Raw genomic sequence first — 24,923 nt, forward strand, 5'->3', positions numbered from 1 at the left:
GCCGGCTGACTTTTCACAGGACGACAAGCATTCTCTCTTTCTAAGAGAAGATGCCAACTGATCGGACAGGGTGTGGAGGACCCTGACCTGGCCTGCTCCTCAGCCTTTGATATCAACATGTTCTGCAGAAAAGTGGAGCTGGTCACATCACAGAGATGAGGCCTTCAAATGCCCCGAAAGGCTCAGGCAGAGGAGCAGGTGAAAGGAGTTTGCAGAGCTCGCCTGGGTTGAGGGCAGACTGATCTGGGCCTAAGCCAGGGTGGAGAAACTATTTTCAGTCTGAGGGTCACATTTCCTCATAGGGAACCTTCAGAAGAGTGGTGGTGGTGGGGACACATGTGTGGAGGGCAGAGCAAATGTTCACAAATCCTTTCTGCGAAAGTTGCAATTCGGTGCCTTCGCATGTCAAAAAATAAGATACAGCATCTGCTCAGCTTTCAATTCTGTTACGGAAGAACAGAAAACAGGGAGTCAGCCGCCTCATGGAAAACCTTGCTATGGAATCTCTGCACCACCAATTTGTTGGGCTCCGAAAGAGATCTGGACCCAGCCTTCGCCATCCCAGCTCATTGTTACCATTTCTTCCTCCATGCCCCCTGCCCTTCAGCCTGTCTCCCTGGGACCTTTGGAATGAATTGTGCTCGGATTTGCCAGTGTCCCGGAGTGAACCATGACTGCCACCCAGTGACGGGAGACTGCATCTGCGCACCCGGTTACCACGGCAGCAATTGCCGACAAAGTGAGTTTGCTCTGAATTATTTGCAACAGGATTTGCTTGCATAGCAGGGAATGGGAGATAACGTTGTTTGGTCTGCGGTTTTAAGTGAGCTGATGGAATTCGCACCATCCGGGTGACTTCATATAGATTAGAATGTTACTGCCTTTCGGATTTTGGACGTCTCCACATTCTGCGAGGTAGGATGTATTGCGTTTGTATCTCGCCTCTGCCCCAAGGAGCCCAAGGTGGTATATACATGGTTCTTTCTTTCCCCATTTAATCTTCATAACACCCCTATGAGGCAGGCTAGGCTGAGAGAGACTGACTAGCTCAAAGTCACCCAGCGAGCTTTATGGCTGACCGAGGGATTTGAACTTGGGACTCCCAGGTCCTAGTCTGACACCCTACACCCTACACCACACTTGCTCTCCAGTACATGTTTACACACACACACACACACACACACACACACACACACACACACACAATGTATAGAGCAGCCTTTCTCAACCTGTGGGTCCCCAGATATTGTTGAACTACAACTCCCATCACCCTTAGCTAGCAAGGCCAGAGCTCAGGGATGATGGGAGTTGTAGTCCAACAACATCTGGGGACCCACAGGTTGAGAACCGCTGGTATAGAGGATGCAGAGGGCAGCAGGAGGACAGTTCAACTCAAAAGATTTAGGGTGATGAGTGCACAGCTGATCTCTGGGTAGCTGTTTCCACAAGAGCATAGGAACATAGGAAGCTGCCTTATACCAAGTCAGATCATTGGTCCCTCCAGCAGTGCCGGATTTAGGGTGGTGTGAGGGGGCACCAAATTGAGAGGATCCATTTTTGGGGTGCCAAATTTTGGCCCTGCACAGGGCACCATACTACGAAAGATGACCAAATTTCCACCCCTGCACCTAGCTCAGTATTATCTGTGGGTTTCAAGCAGGGTTCCCACCCACTTCCTGGAGGATGCAGGAATTGAACCTGGGGAAAATCGCTTTGCAACACAGCTGCAAGTCCTCCTGGCTAGAATCTCCAGATGCTGTCGATAGAATCGCTGCACAATGGCAAAAGCAAGTCAGTCCCCCTTCTGTGGCAATGGAATTTGGTTTGACATGAGCAAAATGTACTGCTTCGGCAGTGCAAAGCTAAAGGCTTATTTTGAATCTTTTCAACTTTTAATGGTTTGTTTGTTTGTTTACCCAGGATGCCCCTCTGGGCGTTACGGTCCAAATTGTGAGAGGCAGTGCAAGTGCAAGAATGGGGGGCAATGTGTGACCACCACGGGAACATGCCAATGCCCAGCTGGTTATATTGGTGCCGACTGCGGTACTGGTGAGTGGATTGGAATGGGTTGTGCGTAATGCAGCGGCTTCTTGTATATTGAGTGGCGAAAAGCAGAGCCGAAAGATCAAATATTTGAAATTTCATCATGAAATTTACAGTTTCAGGTTAAGAACGGACCTCCAGAACGAATTAAGTTTTTAACCCAAGATACCACTGTACTAGGGGGACGCGAGTGGCGCTGTTGGTTAAAGCCTCAGCACCTAGGACTTGCCGATCAAAAGGTCAGCGGTTCGAATCCCCGCGGCGGGGTGCGCTCCCGTCGTTCGGTCCCAGCGCCTGCCAACCTAGCAGTTCGAAAGCACCCCTGGGTGCAAGTAGATAAATAGGGACCGCTTACCAGTGGGAAGGTAAACGGTGTTCCGTGTGCTGCGCTGGCTCACCAGATGCAGCTTGTCACGCTAGCCACGTGACCCGGAAGTGTCTGCGGACAGCGCTGGCTCCCGGCCTTTAGAGTGAGATGAGCGCACAACCCTAGAGTCGGACACGACTGGCCCGTACGGGCAGGGGTACCTTTACCTTTACCATTGTACTAAATGTGTGCTCTGTTCTGCCGTATTTCTCGAAGTGGTTTTTGCATCATGTGCAAGCTCAAATATAATACAGTGGTATCTCTGGTTGCGAATGGGATCCATTCCAGAGGCCCGTTTGCAACATGAAAGGAATGCAACGCACAGTGGCACGTGGGTTGCGATTCACTGCTTCTGCGCATGACATCATTTTGTGTGTCTGCTCATGTGCCAGCGGCGAAACCCGGAAGTAACCCTTTCCGGTACTTCCGGGTCGCAACCTGAAAAAACGTAACATGAAGCAAACGTAACATGAGGTATAATAATAATAATAAAATTTTATTTATATCCCGCCCTCCCCAGCCGAAGCCGGGCTCAGAGCAGCACATGACTGTACAGTATGACTGTACAGAAATTAACAGTTAGGGAACCATCAAGAAAATACAATAAACCTGTCACGAGAATGCACTTTTTATTGGAGACAACCCAGTTTTTAAGTGCAGACTGAAAGCTGGTCACGTACTAAGGGTTGTTGGAATGAACCCAACCTGTGTCATTTTTTCTTTTCTTTTCTATGAAGGCCTCAGGGGTCAGCTTCTCCTTTCCAGAACCTTCTCTGTTTCAGAAAACATCACTGGTGGAAAATAACTTCCCCTCCCCACATTCCGATCTGTGAAATGGGGTTGCTGTTCCTCAGCATAGGGTTGCAGCCTTGATTACGGAGATGTGCTTTTGGGAGTAAACACTAAGAAGACTCTGCTGTAAATGAGGACCTTTCTTTGTTGCTCTTTCTCTCTCCCCCCCCCCCCCCCGCCTCCATAGCGTGCCCAGCTGGTCGCTACGGTGTGGACTGTGCTCTAGTGTGTTCCTGTGGCAACACTGCCACCTGCCATCATGTGACAGGCCTCTGCCTTTGCCCACCAGGAAAAACTGGCCCCAACTGTGAGCACGGTAAGCATTTAGAGCAGGTGGCGGGGTGGACAGTTTTCATCCCAGGGCCACGCTCCCTTCTAGGCAACGTCCTGGAGGCTGCATGCCTATGGTGGGTGGGGCCAGAAGTGTGTGGGGACGATGGAGGAGAATTTTACCTTTTGTACGCTAGTTTCTGTTAGAATTCCTGATCTATGATTGCAGTCATGGGATTTTTGTCTATCACATGATGGTGTATGTTTTGACTCCACAGAGTGGGAAGTGACGGAGACAAGATGTTTGTGTTACTGTGTTCCGTGAAGTGGGACTATTGTCCTTTGTTCTTTCTCTTTGCTGTCTGATGCTAGAGAGGGAGGGAGCCATGTTGCAGTGCTCCGTATGTCTTTATATGTAAATAAAGTAGATTAGCCAAAACGCGGAGTTACTGAGGTCTTTCATGTGCATGATGCACAAAGTCTGCGGATCTCTAAGTGTGCCGGTGTCGGTTGGCATCGGTTGCTGTGATGTTCGGGCTGAAGAAAGCTGTTGAAGCTCCCGAACGATCGACCAGGAGGGAGAGAACATGCCAGTCAGGCATGTGTCTCTACTAGGGCCCTACTTGAGTGTAGGCTGAACTGGCAGTTTCTACACATATTCACACGCACCTCGCTGTCCTCCCCCCAGACAAGGAAGAAGCGCCATCGGAGTTCAGGGATGCATTCCAGCCAGGCAAAAACTCTAGGGGTGCAGTGCAGGGCCAGTGACGGGTGCAGTGTGGCTTGAAGAGAGTTGTGAGAGCGATAGATGACTGGAGGACCACATTTGGTCCTAGGCCTGAACTTACCCCCACTGCCTGCCATTAATGTAAAGTGTCATTTTGTCCAATAGAGCCTGATGAGCATAACACCTTCTCTGTGGCAGTCTCTAAACTGTGAATCTCCCATCCAACAGAGGTGTTTTGGGCTCATTCATAACATACTGTACTCTCCAACATTTCTCCGATGACAATAGGGACGTCCTAAGGAAAAGAGGGACATTCCGGGATCAAATCAGAAAGTGGGACGGCTTCTGTAAATCCATGACTGTTCCTGTAAAACAGGGACACTTCAGTGGAAATAGGGATACTTCTTTACCCTGTTTTTTGACACTTGAGGTGCATATTTTTAGGACCCCATCTTTCTTCTGTAATTTTAAGTTGCTTTAAACTGGTTTTTAATTTTGTGTTTTAATAGCTGTGACCCACCCTATGACCTTGGGGTACAGGATAGGTGGTGGCAGTAGTAGTAGTAGTAATAATAAAATTGCACATTGAAGTTGGGGAGAGTACTGTTGCACACTCAGTGGCATCTGATTTTAGCCACTGCAAAAGGACTGTGGACTAGAATGGACTCTTAGCCTGATCCAACCATTTGGGGAGGGCTATCGCCCTCCATGTTCTGCCTATGGACTTCCTGGAGCCATCTGATTGGCCACTGTGGAAAGCAGGATGCTGAACTTTGTCCTTTGGCCCAGTCCCAACAGGGCTCTCTTTGTGTCCTGTCATCACATTGCTCCGTCAACAGAAATAGGTGTCTGACCCTGGCTATCCCCAACCACCATGTCTCGCTCTCTTCTTTGCCACCAGGCTGTCCAGGGAACCGCCACGGAGCCGGCTGCAAGCATACGTGTGCCTGCCAGAACGGGGGGATCTGCCTCGCGACCGACGGCTCCTGCCTGTGTGGGCTCGGGTGGACGGGGAAGTTCTGCGAATTGGGTAATTCTGCATGTGCGGCTCCTATTCCCTCTTGCTACAAAGGTGCAGTTGATCCGTCTGCCTTCCCCCGCAACTTGGCCGCGGTCCAGGCTGCTGGAATTTCACTAGAACCGCTGTGCTAAAACAAAACAAAACCCACCTTCGTTTTCCAGCCACATTTGCAGGTCATGAACGTGGAGGTGGTGGTTTCAGATGTTTGAGAGAATGAATTTTGATGCGGGGAAGTTAAAAACTCACTGGTCATGTCTCCTGGCAATTTAGTTTGGTTTAGGTCCTGCTTTAGGCATCTGGTTGGCTGCATTAAATGTGCCTTTGGTCCAATCCAGTAGACCAAACTGTTTTTATTTATCGTAATCTCCCTAGGTGACTTTAAAAGTACATTAGACAAATTAATGGAGGACAGGGCTACCATTGGCTACTAGTCACGATGGCTATGCTCCACTTCCAATGTCTGAGACTGCAAGCTTCTCAATACAGTGGTACCTCGGGTTACATATGCTTCAGGTTACATACGCTTCAGGTTATACACTCCGCTAACCCAGAAATAGTGCTTCAGGTTAAGAACTTTGCTTCAGGATGAGAACAGAAATTGTGCTCCAGTGGCACGGCAGCAGCTGGAGGCCCCATTAGCTAAAGTGGTGCTTTAGGTTAAGCACAGTTTCAGGTTAAGAATGGACCTCCGGAACGAATTAAGTACTTACCCCGAGGTACCACTGTACTGGGAGTGGGGAGAAGGCTGTTGCACTCAGGTCCTGCGTTCAGGTTTCCCACTAGGAACAGCGTATCTCAAACTGGGTCCCCAGTTGTTGTTGGACTACGACTCCCATCATCCCTAGCTAACAGGACCAGCGGTCAGGGATGATGGAGCCCGTAGTCCAACAACAGCTGGGGACCCAAGTTTGAATAATAATAATAATAATAATAATAATAATTTTATTATTTATACCCCACCCATCTGGCTGGGTATAAAGCACTACTTTAGGGTATTTACTTGGCCACTGTGAGAACAAGATGCTGGACTAGATGGGCCTTTGATCTGAGCTAGCAGGTGTTCTTCTTACGTTCAAAAGGAAACAGTACCAGGTTATGGCCACCTGCCTTGAATGGGCTTTAAACGAGAGTTGGGCAAATTCACTGAGGATATGGCTCTTGGGGGCTAAGTAGCCACAATGACTACGTTCCACCTTCACTGTTGGAGGTAGTATGTCCCTGAATGCCAGTTGCTTGAGATCACAAATGGGGAAAGAGATGTTGCACTCAGGACTTGCTTCTGGGGTTCGGGTTGGACACTGTGAGAACAAGATGCTATACTAAGATGGGTGGTGGCGGGTCTGATCCAGCAGAGCTGCTCTTTTAAAAGAATGCTTTGTAACAATTCCGAAAGGGTATTCTAGAGAGAATCCATTCCAGTCTGCCTTGCATGCAGAAGGTCTAGGAGTCTCTCCTCCACATTGCCAGGCATCTTGGAAAGCTGCTGCCAGTCAGTGTAGACAGTACTGGGCTAGATGGCTTCAAAGTCTGCATCAGCCAGCTTCCTTTTTTATGAGAGTAAAAAGGGGGGGGGGTGTAAGAAAGCACATGACTGTTTTTCTCCTACCATTAGATATGTATGATGTCAGCCACAGATGTTCTCCAATTGGCACACTGTTTTCTTAATTGAGATCTTGCGTAATTTCCCCCGAGGAAAAAAATGTTTATGTTTGAAACAAGGCAGGATCTCTGGGAACCAGTTGGATAATAAATCTCCCTGATTTTGGCCTGCTTGAGCTTGAGCGAGACCACCTCTTTATGAGCAGTGTGATAAACTGAGACGTGGTCTTCCCCCGCAGGATGTCCGCCAGGGAGATACGGAGCCAACTGTCAGCTGAGCTGCACCTGCCAAAATAACATGACCTGCGACCCCGTGTCGGGAGCCTGCCGCTGCGGGAAAGGGCACTATGGAGACCTTTGCCAACACAGTAAGTGTGGTCACTCCTGTTGCTCCGGAAATTTATTGCAGGTTTGGTCTGCAATAGTCTGATCTGACCAGGTAGGTCTAAGCCAAGCCTAAGGCCTGATGCATTGCATCAGAGCTGCTCTTGTCTCCAGAAATAGGGTGTGGCTGTAGCTCTGCGGCAGAGCATCTGCAGATGGTCCCAATCCCCAGTGGCCTCTCCACCTGAAGTTTCAGCCAAGTCAGAAAAGCTAGTCGTGGTCTCAAACTACACTACAGGAGAAATTTCAGCTTGAACTTAGAAGCACTGGGGAGAAAGGGGTTGGTGATGCTGCCCTGGGAAATATTTGTGGATATCAATGCCCTCTGAAGTCCATCAGAGCAATGTTGCATCATCACATAGGGGTTTTGAGGAGGAGGAATCCCACCCTTAAATTTCACCCACTCCCTTAAAAATCACCCTGTGTAGGACCACACTTTCACTGCCCAAAACTGTGGTGGAAAAATGGTGGTATTTTTCCCACCCTTGTTTATTTTGATAACGGCAATCTGAACATGTGAAATTGATGGACCTGGACGTTGGTGAAGGGCAATACAATGAATCTAAATCCAAGGGCTGTTTAGTGCTCTTTGGCTAAGTGGGTTGCCAGCTGCAACAAGCCAAATGGAATCCCCGGTCCCCCAATATCTCTTGGTCCTCTTTTCATGTGGATGTTTTCAATTAGCTTCCCAATGGCTTTCCATTTCCCTTAGCCTGCCCAGCTGGTTTTCATGGAGTTGGTTGCCAGGAGCTGTGTGACTGTCAGAACGGAGCCACCTGTGACCCGACGACAGGGGAATGTGTGTGCCCCCCAGGTTTCTACGGCAACCAGTGTCAGAAAGGTATGGAACTTTCCGGAAAGGAAAAGTAGCTGCAGAGAGCAGGATTGAGTTCCTCTTGTGTCAGCTGATGTTGAGGGGGAATGGCAGACCTGTTTGGGCAGCATTTCTGCCCACCTGCATGGGGCAACTTTGACAGGACGTTGGGGGAAAACCCACCTGCCAAAGGTGGGCTGTGGGAGAGAGAAATATCTCGCCCACTTGGCCAAAAAGGTTCTCAACCCCTGCTATATATATACTATTTAGGAGGATAGTGGGCCATTCCACCCAGGTCTGAGCCATTCCATCTGTTTCTTTAACTGTCAGTGGGGTGGTACTCTCGTTTTAATTTTGATTTCCTTGACTTGAAGGAATGCTCTGGTTGAAAGGATATATTTCTCTTGCCTTATGGCTGTAACAGTGATGTGACAGAGATTTGGTTTGGTCTGCACTTTAGCACACTGCCTGAAGCAGTATTCAAATTGAAACTTGGGCTGTCCTTCGAAGTTTGTATGCCTCTGAATTTTGTAGTGCTCTTCTTCAACTAAGCAAGGTGCACAAAACTCTGTATTAGGAGAAAGTGTGTAAAGAAATGCGTGCATTAGTGAAAATGACATTGTATTAGGGGAAGCCGCTTGCAAAGATGTGTATGTTTGGGGAAATGTACGCTGAAATGTGAATTAATTTTTGTGAGATTACATCCGAGCCAGTAAAGTAAATAAATACATATACCCATAACACCATAACATTAGAACAAATTGAAAGCAGCGCAAGGTTGAACAGTATAATTAAAATTACTATTCAGAAACATTATGAAGGAAACCCATTTCCCCAAGAACCTATTAGGTTGGTTCTATTTAAAACATCTTCGGGGCGGGAGAGCAGACTGTAAAGCAGGAATTTCTTTAAAAATAAATAATTGCAAACTGCTGCAGAAATATGGAGAACTGAGCTTAATACTGAAAATATTAGAAACTGCGGAAAAAATACTAAAATGTTGAATGTAAGAGTTTATTTAATTTTGTTTTTGAAAATTCAATAAAAAGCATTTTTTTTAAAAAAAAGAAACTGGGGGAAAAATGAAACAGACCGATTTGCCTAGCCTTTGTAACAATGGATATCTCTTTTGTGGCCACAGTGTGCGACGTGGGGACGTACGGAGACAAGTGTCAACATCAGTGTGACTGTGAGGGGAATGCTCCATGCGAGGCGACTAGCGGCCGCTGCCTCTGTCCTCCTGGAAAAACGGGTGCCAAGTGTGACGTGGGTGAGTGCGTGTATCACCTTTACAAAGAAACAAGTCACACCTTGTCGAGGGCAGGAGTGGGCTGGCTTCCATATGGCTGGGCCAGCAATGCGAATAGGCCCATTTCAGTTGCAGCAAGTCGGAAACTCTGAGCTGTCTGTTAGTCCTTCACACCTGAACACTTCGCTGCCTGCAGGTACACAGGTGCACTAGGCGATCCGATACCTGCTGGCCTCTAGGAGCTTTTTGTACCTGGAAATGTACCTGGAAATTTTCCCTGCAGCCCCAACGTTATATTATTCAGCAGCTTGCAGGAGTAACGGGCTGCTTTGGCTGTTGCAGCAGTGCTCACTTTTTTGAAGTAGGAAGAGTGTGAAGGTGGGGAACTTAGGAAGCCACCTGACTCAGAGCATCGGGTCTTTCTAGCTCAGTAATGTCTGCACTGATTGGCAGTGGCACTCCAGAATTCCAGGCAGGAGCTTTCCCTGCATCTACCTGGAGCCACCAGGGATTGAACATGGGACCTTTTCTGCATGCAAAGCAGATCAGCTCTACCACTGAGCTATGGCCCTTCCCCTTTCGGTTGCTTTAAACAAATTTCTTATTCGTCATTCGTGAGGTTCTCAGAGAGGCAGTGCCTGCCCCACCCCCTAAAATTTCTTCCGTTTCTTTGGGACTGCACAGCTTTAGCTCTTCCTCTTTACCACTAGATGCTCCCAGGTTTAGTCTGTGTATCAGCTGATGGAAACCTGTCAATCTTATGCTAAGGGGGTGGGAGCCAGATTTGGCAAGTGGGTCAAACCCAAGGGGGTCCTGGGTTCCTCACCTCTGCCATACAGGGCAGGACATTTTTATGTTTTAAATGTGTGTGGCAGAATCTTTGCTCCCCCAGGGTGAGATGCCTTCCTAGCGTTGCACCATCTGTGATTTGACTTGTTCCTCTTGCTAACCCAGATTGCCCACTGAAGAAATTCGGCCCCGATTGTGCTCTGACGTGCGAGTGCTCCATGTCCAACGCTTACTGCAATGCCCAGAATGGCCGCTGCGTTTGCCTCAACGGTTACATAGGGGCGATGTGTCGAGAAGGTAAGAAATCCTGGATTTCTTTGAGTTTATCTATGTGCAGCAGCCTGCTTTGGCCTCCATCATTCACTGTTCAGCTGCTAGTAGGGAAATGACCTGCTTCCATAATACTGTTCCTCAACCAGGTGAGGAAATTGAGGGAAAATCTTTACAGCTGACAATGTGGGTTTGTTTGTTTTTTACTTTCAGTGTGATGTGTGTGAGATTATATATATATATAAGCACATGCTAGGGGAAAATGGCTGGTGTTTTTTGTAAGATACTAAAAGTATCATTGAGGCTTTGAAAGATTTAAGTCTGGCAAATACAGTGGTGCCTCGCAAGACGAACGCCTCGCAAAACGGAAAACTCGCAAGACGAAAGAGTTTTCCGTTTTTGAGTCGTTCCGCAAGACGAATTTCCCTATGGGCTTGCTTCGCAAGAAGAAAGCCCATAGGGAAATCTCCGGGGACCTCTTTTAAATGCTGGCGGTGGGGAGCAAAGCCTTTCGCCCCCCTCCGGCCTTCAGAAAAGGTCCAGGAAGGCTGGCGGGGGCCGAAAGGCTTTGCTCCCCACCGCCAGCATTTTAAAAGCGGTCCGGGATAGCAGGGAATTGCACTGCGCTTTCCCGCTATCCCGGACCGCTTTTAAAATGCTGGCCGTCGGGAGCAAAGACTTTCGCCCACCGCCGGCCTTCAGAAGAGGTCCTGGACAGCGGAGACTTCTCCGCTGTCCCGGGGCGATCTTAAAATGCTGGCGGGCGGCAGCGAAGCCCTCCTGTCCCCGGAGCTTGCGGGGCCGGAGGTGGGGAGAAGGGCTTTTCTTCCCACCGCCAGCCTTCAGAACAGCCTTCTGAAGGCTGGCGGTGGGAAGAAAAGCCCTTGTCCCCCCCCCCCAGCCTTCAGAAGAGGTCGGGGGACAGACTGTCCCCGGACCTGGTCTGAAGGCGGTTTCCATAGGAACGCATTGATTGATTTTCAATGCATTCCTATGGGAAACCGTGCTTCGCAAGATGAAAAACTCGCAAGAAGAAAAAACTTGCAGAACGAATTAATTTCGTCTTGCAAGGCACCACTGTACAAAATGACATTAATTATATCCAAACATAGGTGAAAATGTGTTTCTTGATCTCAGGAACCGTCATGCAATATTTGGTTACAATAACTTAAGAGGTGTCCAAAATCATAGTGAACAAACAACTTTCCAAAATATATAGGAGAGCGATATATATAAAATCTCTCTCACACACACGTAAATATCCATGTTAGGTGGTCATATTCAAGGAGATCATTTCTTCACCAGCACCTGCAGAATAAAGTAGTCAAGTCCAAAAAAGGCTGCAGCACTTGTACTTTATACAAATCCATCTTGTGTATACATACAGAGAGACTGAGAAAATTTTGTGTAGGTATCTCTCTCTATATATAATAATTGTATTGGTCTGTCATTACACTGTAATGGTTGTCTGAGCACCTAGGGAGTGCAAAACACACATACTGAGCTGAGTTTTGAAAGCCAGCCCCTGTAGGAATCCACCTCAGACCCCAAATGGGAGAGGGAAGTGCTGCCATGAAATGCTAAGAGGCTTGCCCTCCCTCAATTTCCCTCTTGCTCACATACTGGAAAAGGGCAGTGTGGTGTAGTGGTTAAGAGTGATGGACTCGTAATCTGGTAAACCGGGTTCTTGTCTCTGCTCCTCCACATGCAGCTGCTGGGTGACCTTGGGCTAGTCACACTTCTCTGAAGTCTCTCAGCCTCACTCACCTCACAGAGTGTTTGTTGTGGGGGAGGAAGGGAAAGGAGAATGTTAGCCGCTTTGAGACTCCTTCGGGTAGTGATAAAGCGGGATATCAAATCCAAACTACTACTACTACTACTCCTCTTCTTCTTCTTCTTCTTCTTCTTCTTCTTGGTACCAGAGATAGAAAGAAAAATTGGTGGGTTTTGTGTGTGTGAGAGAAAGGAGGACTTTTTTCCCCAGGGAGATAGATCTGTGTGAAAATAAGAAAAAAAAATTTGGAGGGCACACCAAATGTTGTCATCGTTCAGGGTGCCATATCACCAAAGTCCCTCCCTCCCATTGTTCTTTTCATGGGAAGCTATGGGAGGGAAACTGAGGCAGGGAGATGGGGATGTTTGTGTCCCACACATAGGGGTGACACTGCTGAGAAGAGAAGAGTAGAACACCCCCACCGAGAGCCACTTTCCATCAGGGATGCTTTTCAGCCAAGACAAGTGATGAATCAAGGCAGTGAACCAAGGGAGAGCATTGTTGGTTTCTCCCAAATAACCTGTGATTAGTCCATCTTAACCCAGTGCTTTTTTTCCGGGGGTACTCAAGGATACACAGTACCAGCACCCTTTTTTTCTAGAAGAAAAGCACTGTCCAGTGCAGCGGTAGTCAACCTTTTTTATACCTACCACCCACCAGTGCTTGATGGAAGGAGGATTCAGCTTGTGCCGTAGAACCCCCTACCGCCCACCTAGAATCCTGAAACGCCCACTAGTGGGCGGTAGGAACCAGGTTGACAACCCCTGGTCTAGTGTCTATAGGCTTAGCTATTCCTGGTTTTATTTGGGTGGGTGGAAATCAGGATCTCTGGTTCAAATGTAATACTTTGTGCTCTCTTACCACGGTCATGGAAGGAAGGAGCCAACTGGGAGTACTTAGGCTTCATCCCAGTAGGATTTTGGACCTCTAGGTCATGTCCACACTTATGAGTGTCGGACTAGGACCTGGGCTTAAATCCCCACTAGGCCACAGGGATGCACGCCACCCTGAACTCCTTGCAAAAAGAAAAAAAGAAAAAAAAAGGTGAGATAGAATTGTGATGAAATAAATTTGACAGATAGATGAAGGGACAGAACAAAACTAACACATCTTCACTTTCAGGTGGCCTACCACAGCTGCTAACCCACACGAGACGACAACCGGAACAATGTGAGTTGTTTTATATATAGATATATAGCTGGCTGATGTGGGGAGCAAGGGGCCCACCTAGCTCCATAGGGTCTACAATTCAGTGATGGCCAAACTCAGCCCTCCAGCTGTTTTGGGACTACAATTCCTATCATCCCTGTCCTGTTAGCTAGAGATCATGGGAGCTGTAGCCCCAAAACAGCTGGAGGGCCATGTTTGGCCATCACTGGTCTACATCAACCTTGGGTTCCCAGATGATGTTAGACTACAACACCCACCATCCCTGGCTAGAAGGGCCAGTGCTGAGGGATAATGGGAGTTGCAGTCCAACAGGATCTGAAGACCCCAAGAAAGGCCTGGGTGATGTAGTGATACATCACCCAGGACATGAGGGAAAGACTGCCGGGTGAAGCTGTCTGGTCCTCATTGTGCCAGCAGGCAGCTTCTTTAAATTGCTCCACTGAGGGGGTGGGCACGGCTGTCTGTGCCTCTGGGGAGCAGTTTAACAAAAAGCCCACTGTCCAGGAGGTGGAGGCTTGATCAGCTGAACAGGCGGGCAGTTTAAGGAAGCCTGCTTCTTGGCTGATCAAGCCTCCACAGACCAGGTGGGGGCTTCATTCATCTGCTCGCTGAGGGGCAGGGGCAGCTGCACACCCCTCAGCAGAGCAGTATAAAGATGCCACCCACCTGTACAGTGCCTGAGGCCACCGTGCAAACAGAGCGTTCACACGGCTTACTCCCTGCCGCCTTCTCTCAGGAGAAAGAGGCTGCCCACCTGTGTGACGGCGGAGGGAACCCTGTGAATGGAGCCCAGCAGGTTCCATGGGCTTGGTCACTATTGGGCAGGCTGTGTCTTTCCTCCCCTGGGAGTAAAGATGTAGCGCACCTGCTTGGGTGAAAGCAGGCAGGTGTCTTTGACGGACGCCCCCCTCCAGCTCGCCTCAGTACAGAAGCTTGTTCCCTCCACACGCTGGGTGCTGGGAACAAGCTGCATCAGCCCTGGCCTCCCACAAGCAAGCAAAGGGAGCGACCAGTCTCTTTCCTTCAAAGTGCCCAACTGGGAGGAAGGAAGACTGGTTGCACCTTCCTGCCCGCAACCCTATCGTCTGGCTTGTGTGAGCCGGAGCAATACGATAAAGGGGCTTCTTCAGCCTAAGGGCTGGGCGCTGTATCTGGCTGCTTCTTCCTGCCCTAAGGTGGCAAGGAAGAAGCAGCCAGATACATTTCAGATACCGTGATGTGTTACTATACTGCAGTATTTAAAGGTAAAAAGGTAAAGGTACCCCTGCCCGTACGGGCCAGTCTTGACAGACTCTAGGGTTGTGCGCCCATCTCACTCTATAGGCCGGGGGCCAGCGCTGTCCGGAGACACTTCCGGGTCATGTGGCCAGTGTGACAAGCTGCATCTGGCGAGCCAGCGCAGCGCACGGAACGCCGTTTACCTTCCCGCTAGTAAGCGGTCCCTATTTATCTACTTGCACCCGGGGGTGCTTTCGAACTGCTAGGTTGGCAGGCGCTGGGACCGAGCAGCGGGAGCGCACCCCGCCGCGGGGATTCGAACCGCCGACCTTTCGATCAGCAAGTCCTAGGCGCTGAGGCTTTAACCCACAGCGCCACCCGTGTCCCTAACTGCAGTATTTAGCTGCTGATATATCACGATGCTGAAAACCAAACACCGCCCAGCCCTAGTACCTGGGAATGTCAGGGATTGAACCTGGGATCCTCTGCTTCCATGGCAGGGGCTCCACCACTGAACTATATAGCCCTGTTGCTGAGGCCATGCCTCTAACACATTATAATTTTCCTCTTACAGCTGCACAGTCTCGGACTTTTTACCGGGCTTCCTCCAGGGTGGTTGCCCCATCTGTGAAGCACTAGTTTCTGGACTCATCACTTCCAGCGCAGACTTGGGCAGAAACTGTAAGGGTTGGCTGCCAAGTATGGAACTAGCTCACCTGATTCGTGACCCGCCAGTTTGCAGATCCGACCCCTCAAGAGCGCAACAAATCCCAGATTTTGCCCAGAGGAGCGGTCGTCCTGCACAGACTGAGTGAAAACAGCTCAAAACAAGCACATATCCGCTTCGAACCAACAAGGCAGTGTGGAAAACCTCCCCCCACTCCAATCCTCCATCTCCTCCACTCACAAAATCTGGAAACCATTTTTAAGCATAGCCATTTTGTCTCTGAGCTTCTGGACTTAAAAAGAGCAAAAGCTTGTAATTATGAGTTATTCTTGTTTGCCTGGAATTATTAATAGCAGGATTCTGTATTTATGTAAAGGTATTATTTATGGGCAGGTGTATCAAAAGTTGCATCTTCTTACTTGCTACACGAAAGGCCCTATGGGTCTGTGTAGCCCTGGAAAGTGTGGGAGACAGAGGGTGGAAGCGTGTTTGTTTGGAACACAACATCCCTGGCGCTTGAGATAGAATGATCTCGACAGTCCCCATATTAACTAGCCAAGAGCTTGAGAGTGGCAAGCTGCTGGGGGGGGGGGAGAGAGGATAGCCCCTTTTAACTCCCAGAAGGCCCCAGGTGCAAAAACATGGCACTACAAAGGTGCAGACTGTTTTGCTGCCTTTCCATTATCCGGCCTAAGGGATTTGTAGAAGAATCGTAGCCTGGCACCTCAGATGCACCAGCCAGCCTGAGATTATTTCACATAAAAAGTTTGTGGGGTTGCTTACTTTAGGCTGCCTTTTGCATATATACAAAGGAGCCATTAAGCCTGCAACCTAAAGCCTAAATACATCAGACTTGGGGACGGTTGTTTTAACTGCCTGGCTTTGCATAAGACGAATTGATGCCCATTGCTCCACCTTTAGCCAACCTGGTGCTCTCCTGCCGTTTTGGACTACAACGCCCATCATCCCCCACCAATATATCATCAGAGAGAGATTGCAAGAAGCAGGGGCTTGTGAAATGCTATAGGAACATCTCTTCTGCTATGATCCTTGTTTTCCCATCATGGAAGAGGGAAAAGACCAAGGAACTTGTTCCGAGCAAGAGCTAAAAAGTTGTTAGATTAATTCATGCATGAGCCCTATGGTTGTTGGGGTTTTTTGTTAAGCGTGCTTTTTCCTCCTTGTTTTAGAGTCTTTTATAAGCTTTTTGCCTGGCCTTTCCCTATACAGCCATGAGGGAAAGCCACTTGATGTTTTTAAACAGAAACTTGGAACTCTGCCAGATCTGAAATGTGCTTGGTGGCCCACGAACTTTCTGCTGCATCTCCGACAGCCTACATCGTATTTGCAATGAAGTACTTTTGTGAAGACTCTAAGCAATTTGGGAACCAAGACAGGATGAAAAGGGCGGGATTTTATCATCCTGCATGGCACCTGGAGGGGTCAGAACACCTAGGGAAGTCTTCCTTTTTAAAGTAGCGATGGCACAGAAATCGGTTAATCACAGGAGAGCAAAAACCAAACAATTCAGGAATTTCACCCCCAAACACACATCTTCACCATTTCCCTCAATCTTTATCTTGCAAAAGGCGAGGTAGGTTTGCAGCAAAGGCATCATCATCTTACCTTGAACATCCATTGCCAATCTGGAAAACAGTAGTTCCCAGCGCTTCCGATAAGGAACTCCACTGAGCCAGAAGACATGGAAAACGCTCACTGCCCAAGCTCCTCTTTACAAGGGCTAAGTCTTGGGAAATAAAAAAAGAGAGTCAGTTAAAAGCTGAGCTATTGTAGCAAAGAGATAGAGCGAAAGAACTCACCATCACCACTGAGATTTTTATCATGTGTCATGCATAAGAACTTGAACCCGGCTTTAGAAAGTAATCAGAAACTGTGGAGCTGTACAATGTTTTATATGTGAAGGTTTTAGCTTTCATACTTGTGCTTGGGGACAACACATCAGAAACTTCCCCCAGCTAAAATTTAGTAGACAAGAGTTTTGCCTTTTCGGTTTAATGGAAGTTTTTATTTGCAAGATTAGTGCTCCTTTGTCCATAATGCCCTAGCCTGTTTTCAAAAGCACCACCTACCTGCTATCTACCCTCTTTGCTGTCCCCTCAAAGTTGTGATTTACCCCCAAGCAGAGCCGTAGAAGTTAATGGACTTAAGTCAGTCATGCCTGTTCCATTTACTTTGTGTTGGACTAAGACTGGAAACAATCCATGACCTCTGACTTACTCCTGCCATCGGTTTACAGATCTTTGTTTTTTTCCAGCTGCAGTACTGCAGAACGTCTTGCCATACGTCTGACAAAATTATAATGTTGTCACTTGCTTCTATTAAAATATATATTTATATTTATATACTGTATACACTTTACGCTACCCTCCGTGAAGGTGGCAGATTTTTGGCACACGGTATTATGTCCAACACACACACACACAAAAATAATTTGGGGTCCTCCCCCCCCCCACCCAAAATAACAATAATTACGTTGCATACACAGATGGCCTCTCTGTCCTCCCCAGTTCTAGAATACTGAATACCACCAACCTGAATGGCTCTAAAAGAGGATGAGACAAATTCGCCAAAGGCAAGGCGACTGATGGCTACTAAGCTGCGGTCAGGGGCAGTGAATGCTTCTGCATACTAGCTGTTGCTGGAAACTACAGAAGGGGAGGTTGCACTTGCAAACTTCCCACAGGGATCTGGGTCGGCCACTGTGAGAACAAGAATCTGGACTGGATGGGCCATTGGCCTGATCCTGCAGTCTTAAAACATCAGTCATAAAAAACTTCCCTAAACAGGACTGCCTTCAGATGTCTTCTAAATGTGATAGTTGTTTATTTCTTTGACATCTGATGGGAGGGCGTTCCACGGGGGGGGGGGGGGGGCGCCACTACCGAGAAGGCCCTCTGCCTGGTTCCCTGTAACCTCACTTCTCACAGTGAGGGAACCGCCAGAAGACCCTCAGCGCTAGACCTCAGTGTCCGGGTATACAGTGTTCAGGTATACTCAGAAGGCAGCCCTGCAGAATTCAGTGGACCTTACTTCCCAGCTGCAGGGAACAGGAATGCAGCCTAAGAAACTGAACCTGCACAGCAGGATGTCCCTGTGGCAAATACTGCATGTGCCGCAAGTTTGCTGGGTAGCATTAAGGAAGCCGTTCTCTCAGCTCCAGTCTGCTCCCCGCCCTGCAATAATCTGCAATATGGGGGGGGGGGTCATGGTAATACTGACTTACCTTACAGGGTGCTTGCGAAGACTGCATTCGGGGCCTGCATACAAACTGCTCTGAATGCTTGACAGTGCTATACAGATATTTCAAGTAATAATATTTTAAAAAAGAAACAACTATGTTAGATCATTTTTTAAAAAAAACAGTCAGCAAGGTTTTTAAAAACACATTTTAGAAGCTAGCAAAAATAAAGTTCTGTCCTGGTGCCTAAATTTAGGAGCTTTAGGGCATTTCCCCATAGTGCACACACACACACACACACACACACAGCTTCTTACAACAGATTATTTGCAGATTTATGAACCGCTTCCCAACCGTACGTCCCAACAGCTAATTACAAATAAGATGAGAGAAAGATAAAATGTTAAAGATTACAAACTCAAGTCGGCTAAGCCCATTTCTACAACTGTACCATACAGCGGAATGGGCTGTCTCAAGCTGAGGATCTCTTCTTTGCTAGAGGTTTTTCAACAGAGGTTGGATGGCCACCTGTCAGGGGTTATTTAGCTATGATGACTGCACTCAATTGCCCTGGGTTGGACTCGATGACCCTTGGAATCCCTTCCAACTCTTATGATTATGGTAGTATTTTCCCACAAAGTGACTGAGCCACACTTTAGGGAAAGCCTCCTTGAAACAAAAACTGCAGGACAAACGACGTAAGAAATGCCACTTTAGTTTCAAATTTGCTGTATGTGAAATCTAACCAAGGCAGCACTCAGACAGCATTTTGTTCCATTTCCTTACCTGAGCCTTTTCACATCTTGTGTGTTCTTTCACGTGGCATAAAGGCCACTTTTGGAAATCTAGTGGAAGTTTAGAACTCACTTCTGTGTTAACTGCTCCCACAAAATATCTGTTTGCAACTCTGTCGACCTGGAAAATGGCAAGAGTTTTTTTGCGCTGTAATTTCCTGCAGTAGAAAAAGAATATTAGGAACAGAAACAGAAATGTCATTGTTATCGCCAATACAATCCACACCACATCTCAATGCACCCCAGGTCTGAAAACTCCTTGGGTACCCTACCCCTTAAAGCAAAAGCTTCAGATCCTGGGGTGAAGTAGGAAGGCTCAGTGGTGAGAGCACCTCTTGGCTTGCAGAAGGTCCCAGGTTCAGTCCCCAACATCTCTGGGCAGGGCTGGGAGAGAGATACCTTCCTGAAACTGCAGAGAGCTGCTGCCAGTCAGGGTAGACAATACTGAGCTAGATGGACCAATGGTCTTCCTGTGTAGAAATGACAAACCCTCCGCACCTCGTTCCAAATCATACAAGAGTTTAATCAGCTTAAATAGATATACAGCAAGACGCACCACTCATTTTCTAAAACTACCCTCCAAGCTCACAGGAACTGCAGGAAACAGGGTTACTATAGCAATGCAATTTGTCCCAATCAAAACCACTCTGGTCCACTTGCTAGACTCATGCAGATCCAGAATGTGCAAGATAATTACAGTGGTCAGACACAGGAAAACAAGCTACTTGGAGGGGGTGTTAACGATGAAGTCTAAAAACAGAGTTACACATACTGTATAAAAGGCAGGTGCACTTATTAAAATGCCCCGAACAAAAATTATTTTAAAACCAGTACACCCAAGAGTCAGCATTAGACATTAAACCCTAATTCATTGTAGCCCATAAGCTAGACATACGTCAAAAGGCAGCCAAGATATATAAGGCTGCAAGCCCATCATGCACACTTACCTAAAAGTAAGCCCCACTGGACTCAGCGAAGCTTACTTTTGTGCAAGACATGTTTAGGGTTGCACCGTAAAGGTCACGCTGGAAACCACCATGCTAAAAAGAATAAAATGGTGCCAGCGCAATGTATTCAGACTAAGAGGAGTCCATTCAAAAGTTTTCAAAGGCATTGTGCTTCCAACTATAAGAATCGCACAGCACTACTGAAGTGCAATGGCTTAATGGCTCATGAACATATATTGGATTCGCCACATCTGTGCAAATTGGCAAAGGAGGGTGGAGGGAGGTGTAAGGCTCTGCAAACATCGAACTGAATGCACAGGAATGTGTCCTTGTTGCTGCGGGTTTGGGGGTGGGGGCAGGAAATTGCAAAATTAAAAGCCAGCTTCTATAATTGGTCGGTCACATAACCCCATTTTCCCTGAGCATTGCAGCTTCCACAATACACACACACAAATACACCACGATGAGATGCTGACATGAATCTGGACAGAACGTTATCTGTACATCATCTGAACAACCAACAACAGACCACAGAAGATAACACCCAAGGAGGACCTTTAGGGCAGGGGCGAAGAACGCCAGCGAAACACCATCTTCAGACAACCAGGTGAACAACTGTGTCCTTTTGTGGAGGGGGAGGGAAGCGGGGAGAGGCCTCAACCCAGGTGGTCCCCCAACAAAGGTGCGTCCATTGTGCGGCACGGCTGGAAGGTCATTCATCTCTTTGGACGGCGGCTACCTTACAAGGTAAGGCAAGAGCTCACTTCCGACCCAGGAGGGACATTGAGAGGCAGTCAGCAACCCAGGTCTGTCTTCCCAGGCCCTACTGCTGGCTTTGTGTCCCAAGTGCTCCAGCGGACTAATGTTCGACATGCTCCAGCATTCACACATCTGTCTCTATGCGCAACCGTTCCATGCGCTGAACATTGCGCTCCACGGCGCTGCGGTTGGTGATCTCCTGGGCACAGGTTTGCGGGAACCAGCCCTTCTCGCCGTCACGCAGACGCTCACCTAAGTACCAGCCTGGAAGGAGGAGAGAGAAGGGGCATTTGATCCACTGCTTCTAGCCTGGGGTCGCATTCATTATTGCCTCCACTTCAAAAAGAGCAAAGTTAAGCTAAAGCATTCAGTTGCAGCTTCTGCAAACATAAACACAAGCTTTTAATTTTCCATATAGGCTACAAAACTTTTTTTTTTTTAATCATCCCTATATTCTACTAAAAGGTCAAACTGCAATTAAGAGTGCTTATTAGATGACCTGGACAGGTGCGTTTCAACATTTCGGCAGCCAAACATTTGCAATCCTAGGCCTTGGTATAAAAAACATCATTAACTGGAGTAGTTCTAAGACTTCCCAATGCAATATATTTATAACTCTTGTAGTACAAACATGATTATTTTAAAAAATCATTAAGAAGCCATACATCAGCGTAACTGTACACACTTGCAATTTTCAAAAATCTAGTGTGCTGTATATAGGATATGGAGGCTATCATTCATGGTTTCCTAAACTCAGTGTTTCTGAAGTGGCATTTTGTTAAGAGAGAAGAACTTTTTTTCTGTTTATAATATTCACTGCACAGGTGGTGACAATTTCTCTCTTCAAGTCCTGAGGGCCACATTCCCTCATTAGTAATCTTCCAGGGGCCAGCAGCTGGCAGGGCCAGAGGGAACAAATGGGGTTTAGATTCCAGCTATTAAAAAGCCAGAGATCTCTACACCCATCCAGGCAAACATCACAGTTGAAGGACATGTTTCAGCTGAGCAAAAACACTTGAGAAGAGTGTGGAGTAGGGTCTGGGGAGGTTCCTCACATACACACCCCACAATCACACCTACAAACTGGGCATAAAGCCCTGGCAGATCCTACTCCAGGTCCTCTCAAACTGGGCCCATAAATCTACCTCTGGAAACCAAACTCTTTCCAAAGCACACTTACCTTCCTCCCTGGTCAGGACTAGGACAACATCGCCTTGCTGGAGGGAAATCTCATCTGTCTGCTTGGCCAAGTAAGCCCGTACAATCTCCACCTGCTTGAGATCTTGGAGAAACAGAGGGACACAGAGTGAGTGGCAGCATGGAGACAAAAGGGGCAAAGAGAGAGAGAAGAAGAAGAAAAAGAGAAATGCAAGCATTCCTTTCTTCCTCCTATTCTTTTAGAAAAACCTTTTAATGATAAGAATATAAGTGGGAGCTGCAAAGAAAAATAAATGCTGCAGCATGCACTCATGTCCTAGTAGAACTTCTCTCGTTCTCTCGTTCTAGGCTCTTGCCAGTCATGCCCTTCCCAAAGATACTACAAGGCACAGGTGCCTATATCTGGCTAGCAGATTATTTCCCCACGTCTGCCAGGCCAAAGCACACCATCACCTGATGTCACAGTGTCATTTAGTGGAAGATGGGTGGGACTGCCCACCTGTCACTCACCCAACAACGTGATGACATCAGGTGATGCTTTGCTTTGAAGCCCCGATAGTCAGGACTTCAAAGCACAGTGCAAACAACCTTGTGCTGCTCTTTGAACCTCTGAGAAGTGGAGGTTCAAGGAGCGACCCCGGGAGGGAGGAGCAGTCTTCATTCAGTGGAAACTGCTACCTTTTCCTGGAGTAAGGCATGCTCCCACTGCCAATATTATTAAAGTATTATTATTATTTTATGCATTGTGACTTGCCGTTGTTTTATTGATTATAGTTTAGAAATTATTTATTATAACTGTTAATATGCTGATATTTAATATGATTCTATACCATTCTAATGGATTGTTGAAAATTACTTTATTTGATATAAGTTGCTTATTTTAAAGTTGTGTTCTCTTATCATATTTTTGTATTGGATTAGATTGTTATAAGGTGCACATTCTTTGTTTCTTCAGCTTGTAAACCGCCTTGGGTATTGTAAAATAGAAATACGGTATACAAATTAAAAGTGAAATGAAAATCAGTCATTGGGTGGTTGGGAATGTGCCATTCTCCAGCAAAGGAACAATCAAGAGAGCTCATTTTAAGCTGATTGTTCCTTCAGAGGCCTGCACTTACCTGACGTCAAGTGCAGGACAGGTGGGACTTGAGAGCCTTGGCCCATAGACCTGAGATTCCCCACTCCTAGTCTAAGGAGCTGAAGTAGGGCAAAACCCACATCAACTTCCTGTTTTCCTTTCTCTGCTCAACGGGCAACATTCAGTGGCTGTTCACAATGCTCAATCCTCATTGGACCTTTCTTTTAAGAGTGTGTGTTTGCCCTCTGGTAAACCTTCAGATTATTCCAAGCTCTGCCAATACCTCCCCTTGCATCTCTCAGTGGCTCCATTTTTGTTGGCGTGGGCCACCTGCGCTTGTTATTAGAGGAGCATCAAATGTGTGGGGATTGAACCTGGGGATTGATGCCTGCAAGGCAGGTCACCCAGCTCTCGAGTTGTGGGGGTCCTTTTTCATCCGGTTGAAATGCAATGGACCAAAGAAACGTGGGAAATATTGGGCAAAGATATAGGGAATGCCTCTGTCAAAGTCCCCCTCTCTTCCTTTCCAACCACACAATTTTCAGTTTGGCAGGCAAAAGACTTTTGAGAACGATAGTTATTCCCACACTGCGTTAACATTCAGCTTCTGGCTGACTTCTGGGGAAGTGGCTAGCCTGCCCTGTAGAGATTTGGGGAAGCTGGTCAAGCAGGGAGACTTTGAGACATTAGTGAATCAATTACATAAGGAGACTCCAGCTGCTGGATCAGGCCTAATGGCTCATTTAGTCCGGCATCCTGTTCTCACAGTGGCCAAACAGATGCTTATTATGGGAAGCCTACAACCAGGACCTGAGTGAAACAGCAACTCTCCCTGCCTGCGAGTCACAGTGACTGGTATTCAGAAGATACTGCCTTAAATAGTGGAGGGAGAACACGGTTTTTGAGTTTAGATCCATAGATTGCATTGACAGGAATTTAAAAGCAACTTGCTTTCTATTTTGATGCCATGGTTTTTGTTTTCTGTTTTGAGGCTATGCCATGGTTTCATTATACAGTGGTACCTCGGGTTAAGAACTTAATTCGTTCTGGAGGTCCGTTCTTAACCTGAAACTGTTCTTAACCTGAAGCACCACTTTAGCTAATGGGGCCTCCTGCTGCTGTCGCGCTGCGGGAGCACAATTTCTGTTCTCATCCTGAAGCAGTGGCGTAGCGTGGGTTGTCAAGCACCCGGGGCAAGGCACAGCACTGCAGTGAGAGAGAGTGAGTGAGCCAGGTAGGGGCAGAGAGCTGCGAGTGCGAGCGTGCCCCCCCCCGATGTTGCGCCCGGTGCGGCCGGCCCTCCCTGCACCCCTCACGCTACGCCACTGTCCTGAAGAAAAGTTCTTAATCCGAGGTACTATTTCTGGGTTAGCGGAGTCTGTAACCTGAAGCGTATGTAACCTGAAGTGTATGTAACCCGAGATACCACTGTATTGACTTTCCATTCCGATACTTTCCATTAACTGAACTGTTTCCTGGTTTGCTCATCAAGCACTTTGGATTTTCCTTGGGAAGCAAACCAACATATTAAAATGGGGGGGGGGGGCAATGTCGGTCTGTATAACCTGTTGGATTCCTGCCTAGCCTGCTGCCACTGCATCTCAGTGACAGAGCAGATGCTTTGCAAGCAGAAGGTCCCAGGTTCAATCCCTAAGCAAGTCCAGGCAGGCTTGTAACCCTGAGGAGCCACACTGCACATAATAGAATCATAGAACTGTGGAGTTGGAAGGCACCCTGAGGGTCATCTAGTCCACCCCTGCAACTCAGGAACCTTCTGCCCAAGTGGGGCTCGAACCCATGACCCCAAGATTAAAAGTCTCATGCTCCACCAACT

At 47.6% G+C, this 24,923-nt stretch overlaps 2 protein-coding genes across 7 annotated transcripts in view; one reads left to right on the forward strand and one right to left on the reverse strand.

Moving 5' to 3' along the window:
• The window catches only part of MEGF6 (multiple EGF like domains 6), a 213,010-nt gene extending 195,495 nt beyond the window's left edge, over window positions 1-17,515 (forward strand). For all 5 annotated transcript variants that reach the window (XM_028740972.2, XM_028740975.2, XM_028740974.2 and 2 more), the window contains 10 exons: window positions 608-739; window positions 1,921-2,049; window positions 3,390-3,518; window positions 5,101-5,229; window positions 7,059-7,187; window positions 7,916-8,044; window positions 9,159-9,287; window positions 10,221-10,352; window positions 13,222-13,269; window positions 15,062-17,515. In XM_028740972.2, coding sequence (XP_028596805.2) covers window positions 608-739; window positions 1,921-2,049; window positions 3,390-3,518; window positions 5,101-5,229; window positions 7,059-7,187; window positions 7,916-8,044; window positions 9,159-9,287; window positions 10,221-10,352; window positions 13,222-13,269; window positions 15,062-15,126 — 1,151 coding nt within the window. In that variant the 3' untranslated portion in view covers window positions 15,127-17,515. The remainder of the gene's footprint in view (window positions 1-607; window positions 740-1,920; window positions 2,050-3,389; window positions 3,519-5,100; window positions 5,230-7,058; window positions 7,188-7,915; window positions 8,045-9,158; window positions 9,288-10,220; window positions 10,353-13,221; window positions 13,270-15,061) is intronic.
• Window positions 17,516-19,649: 2,134 nt separating this feature from the next.
• The window catches only part of ARHGEF16 (Rho guanine nucleotide exchange factor 16), a 38,081-nt gene continuing 32,807 nt past the window's right edge, over window positions 19,650-24,923 (reverse strand). For both annotated transcript variants that reach the window (XM_028740978.2, XM_077931314.1), the window contains exons 14-15: window positions 22,034-22,135; window positions 19,650-21,117 (exon numbers count right to left, since the gene is read on the reverse strand). In XM_028740978.2, the coding sequence (XP_028596811.2) occupies window positions 20,978-21,117; window positions 22,034-22,135 (242 nt within the window). In that variant the 3' untranslated portion in view covers window positions 19,650-20,977. The remainder of the gene's footprint in view (window positions 21,118-22,033; window positions 22,136-24,923) is intronic.

This window comes from Podarcis muralis, chromosome 7, assembly GCF_964188315.1.
Source record: "Podarcis muralis chromosome 7, rPodMur119.hap1.1, whole genome shotgun sequence".
In the NCBI taxonomy this organism is placed as follows: domain Eukaryota; kingdom Metazoa; phylum Chordata; class Lepidosauria; order Squamata; family Lacertidae; genus Podarcis; species Podarcis muralis.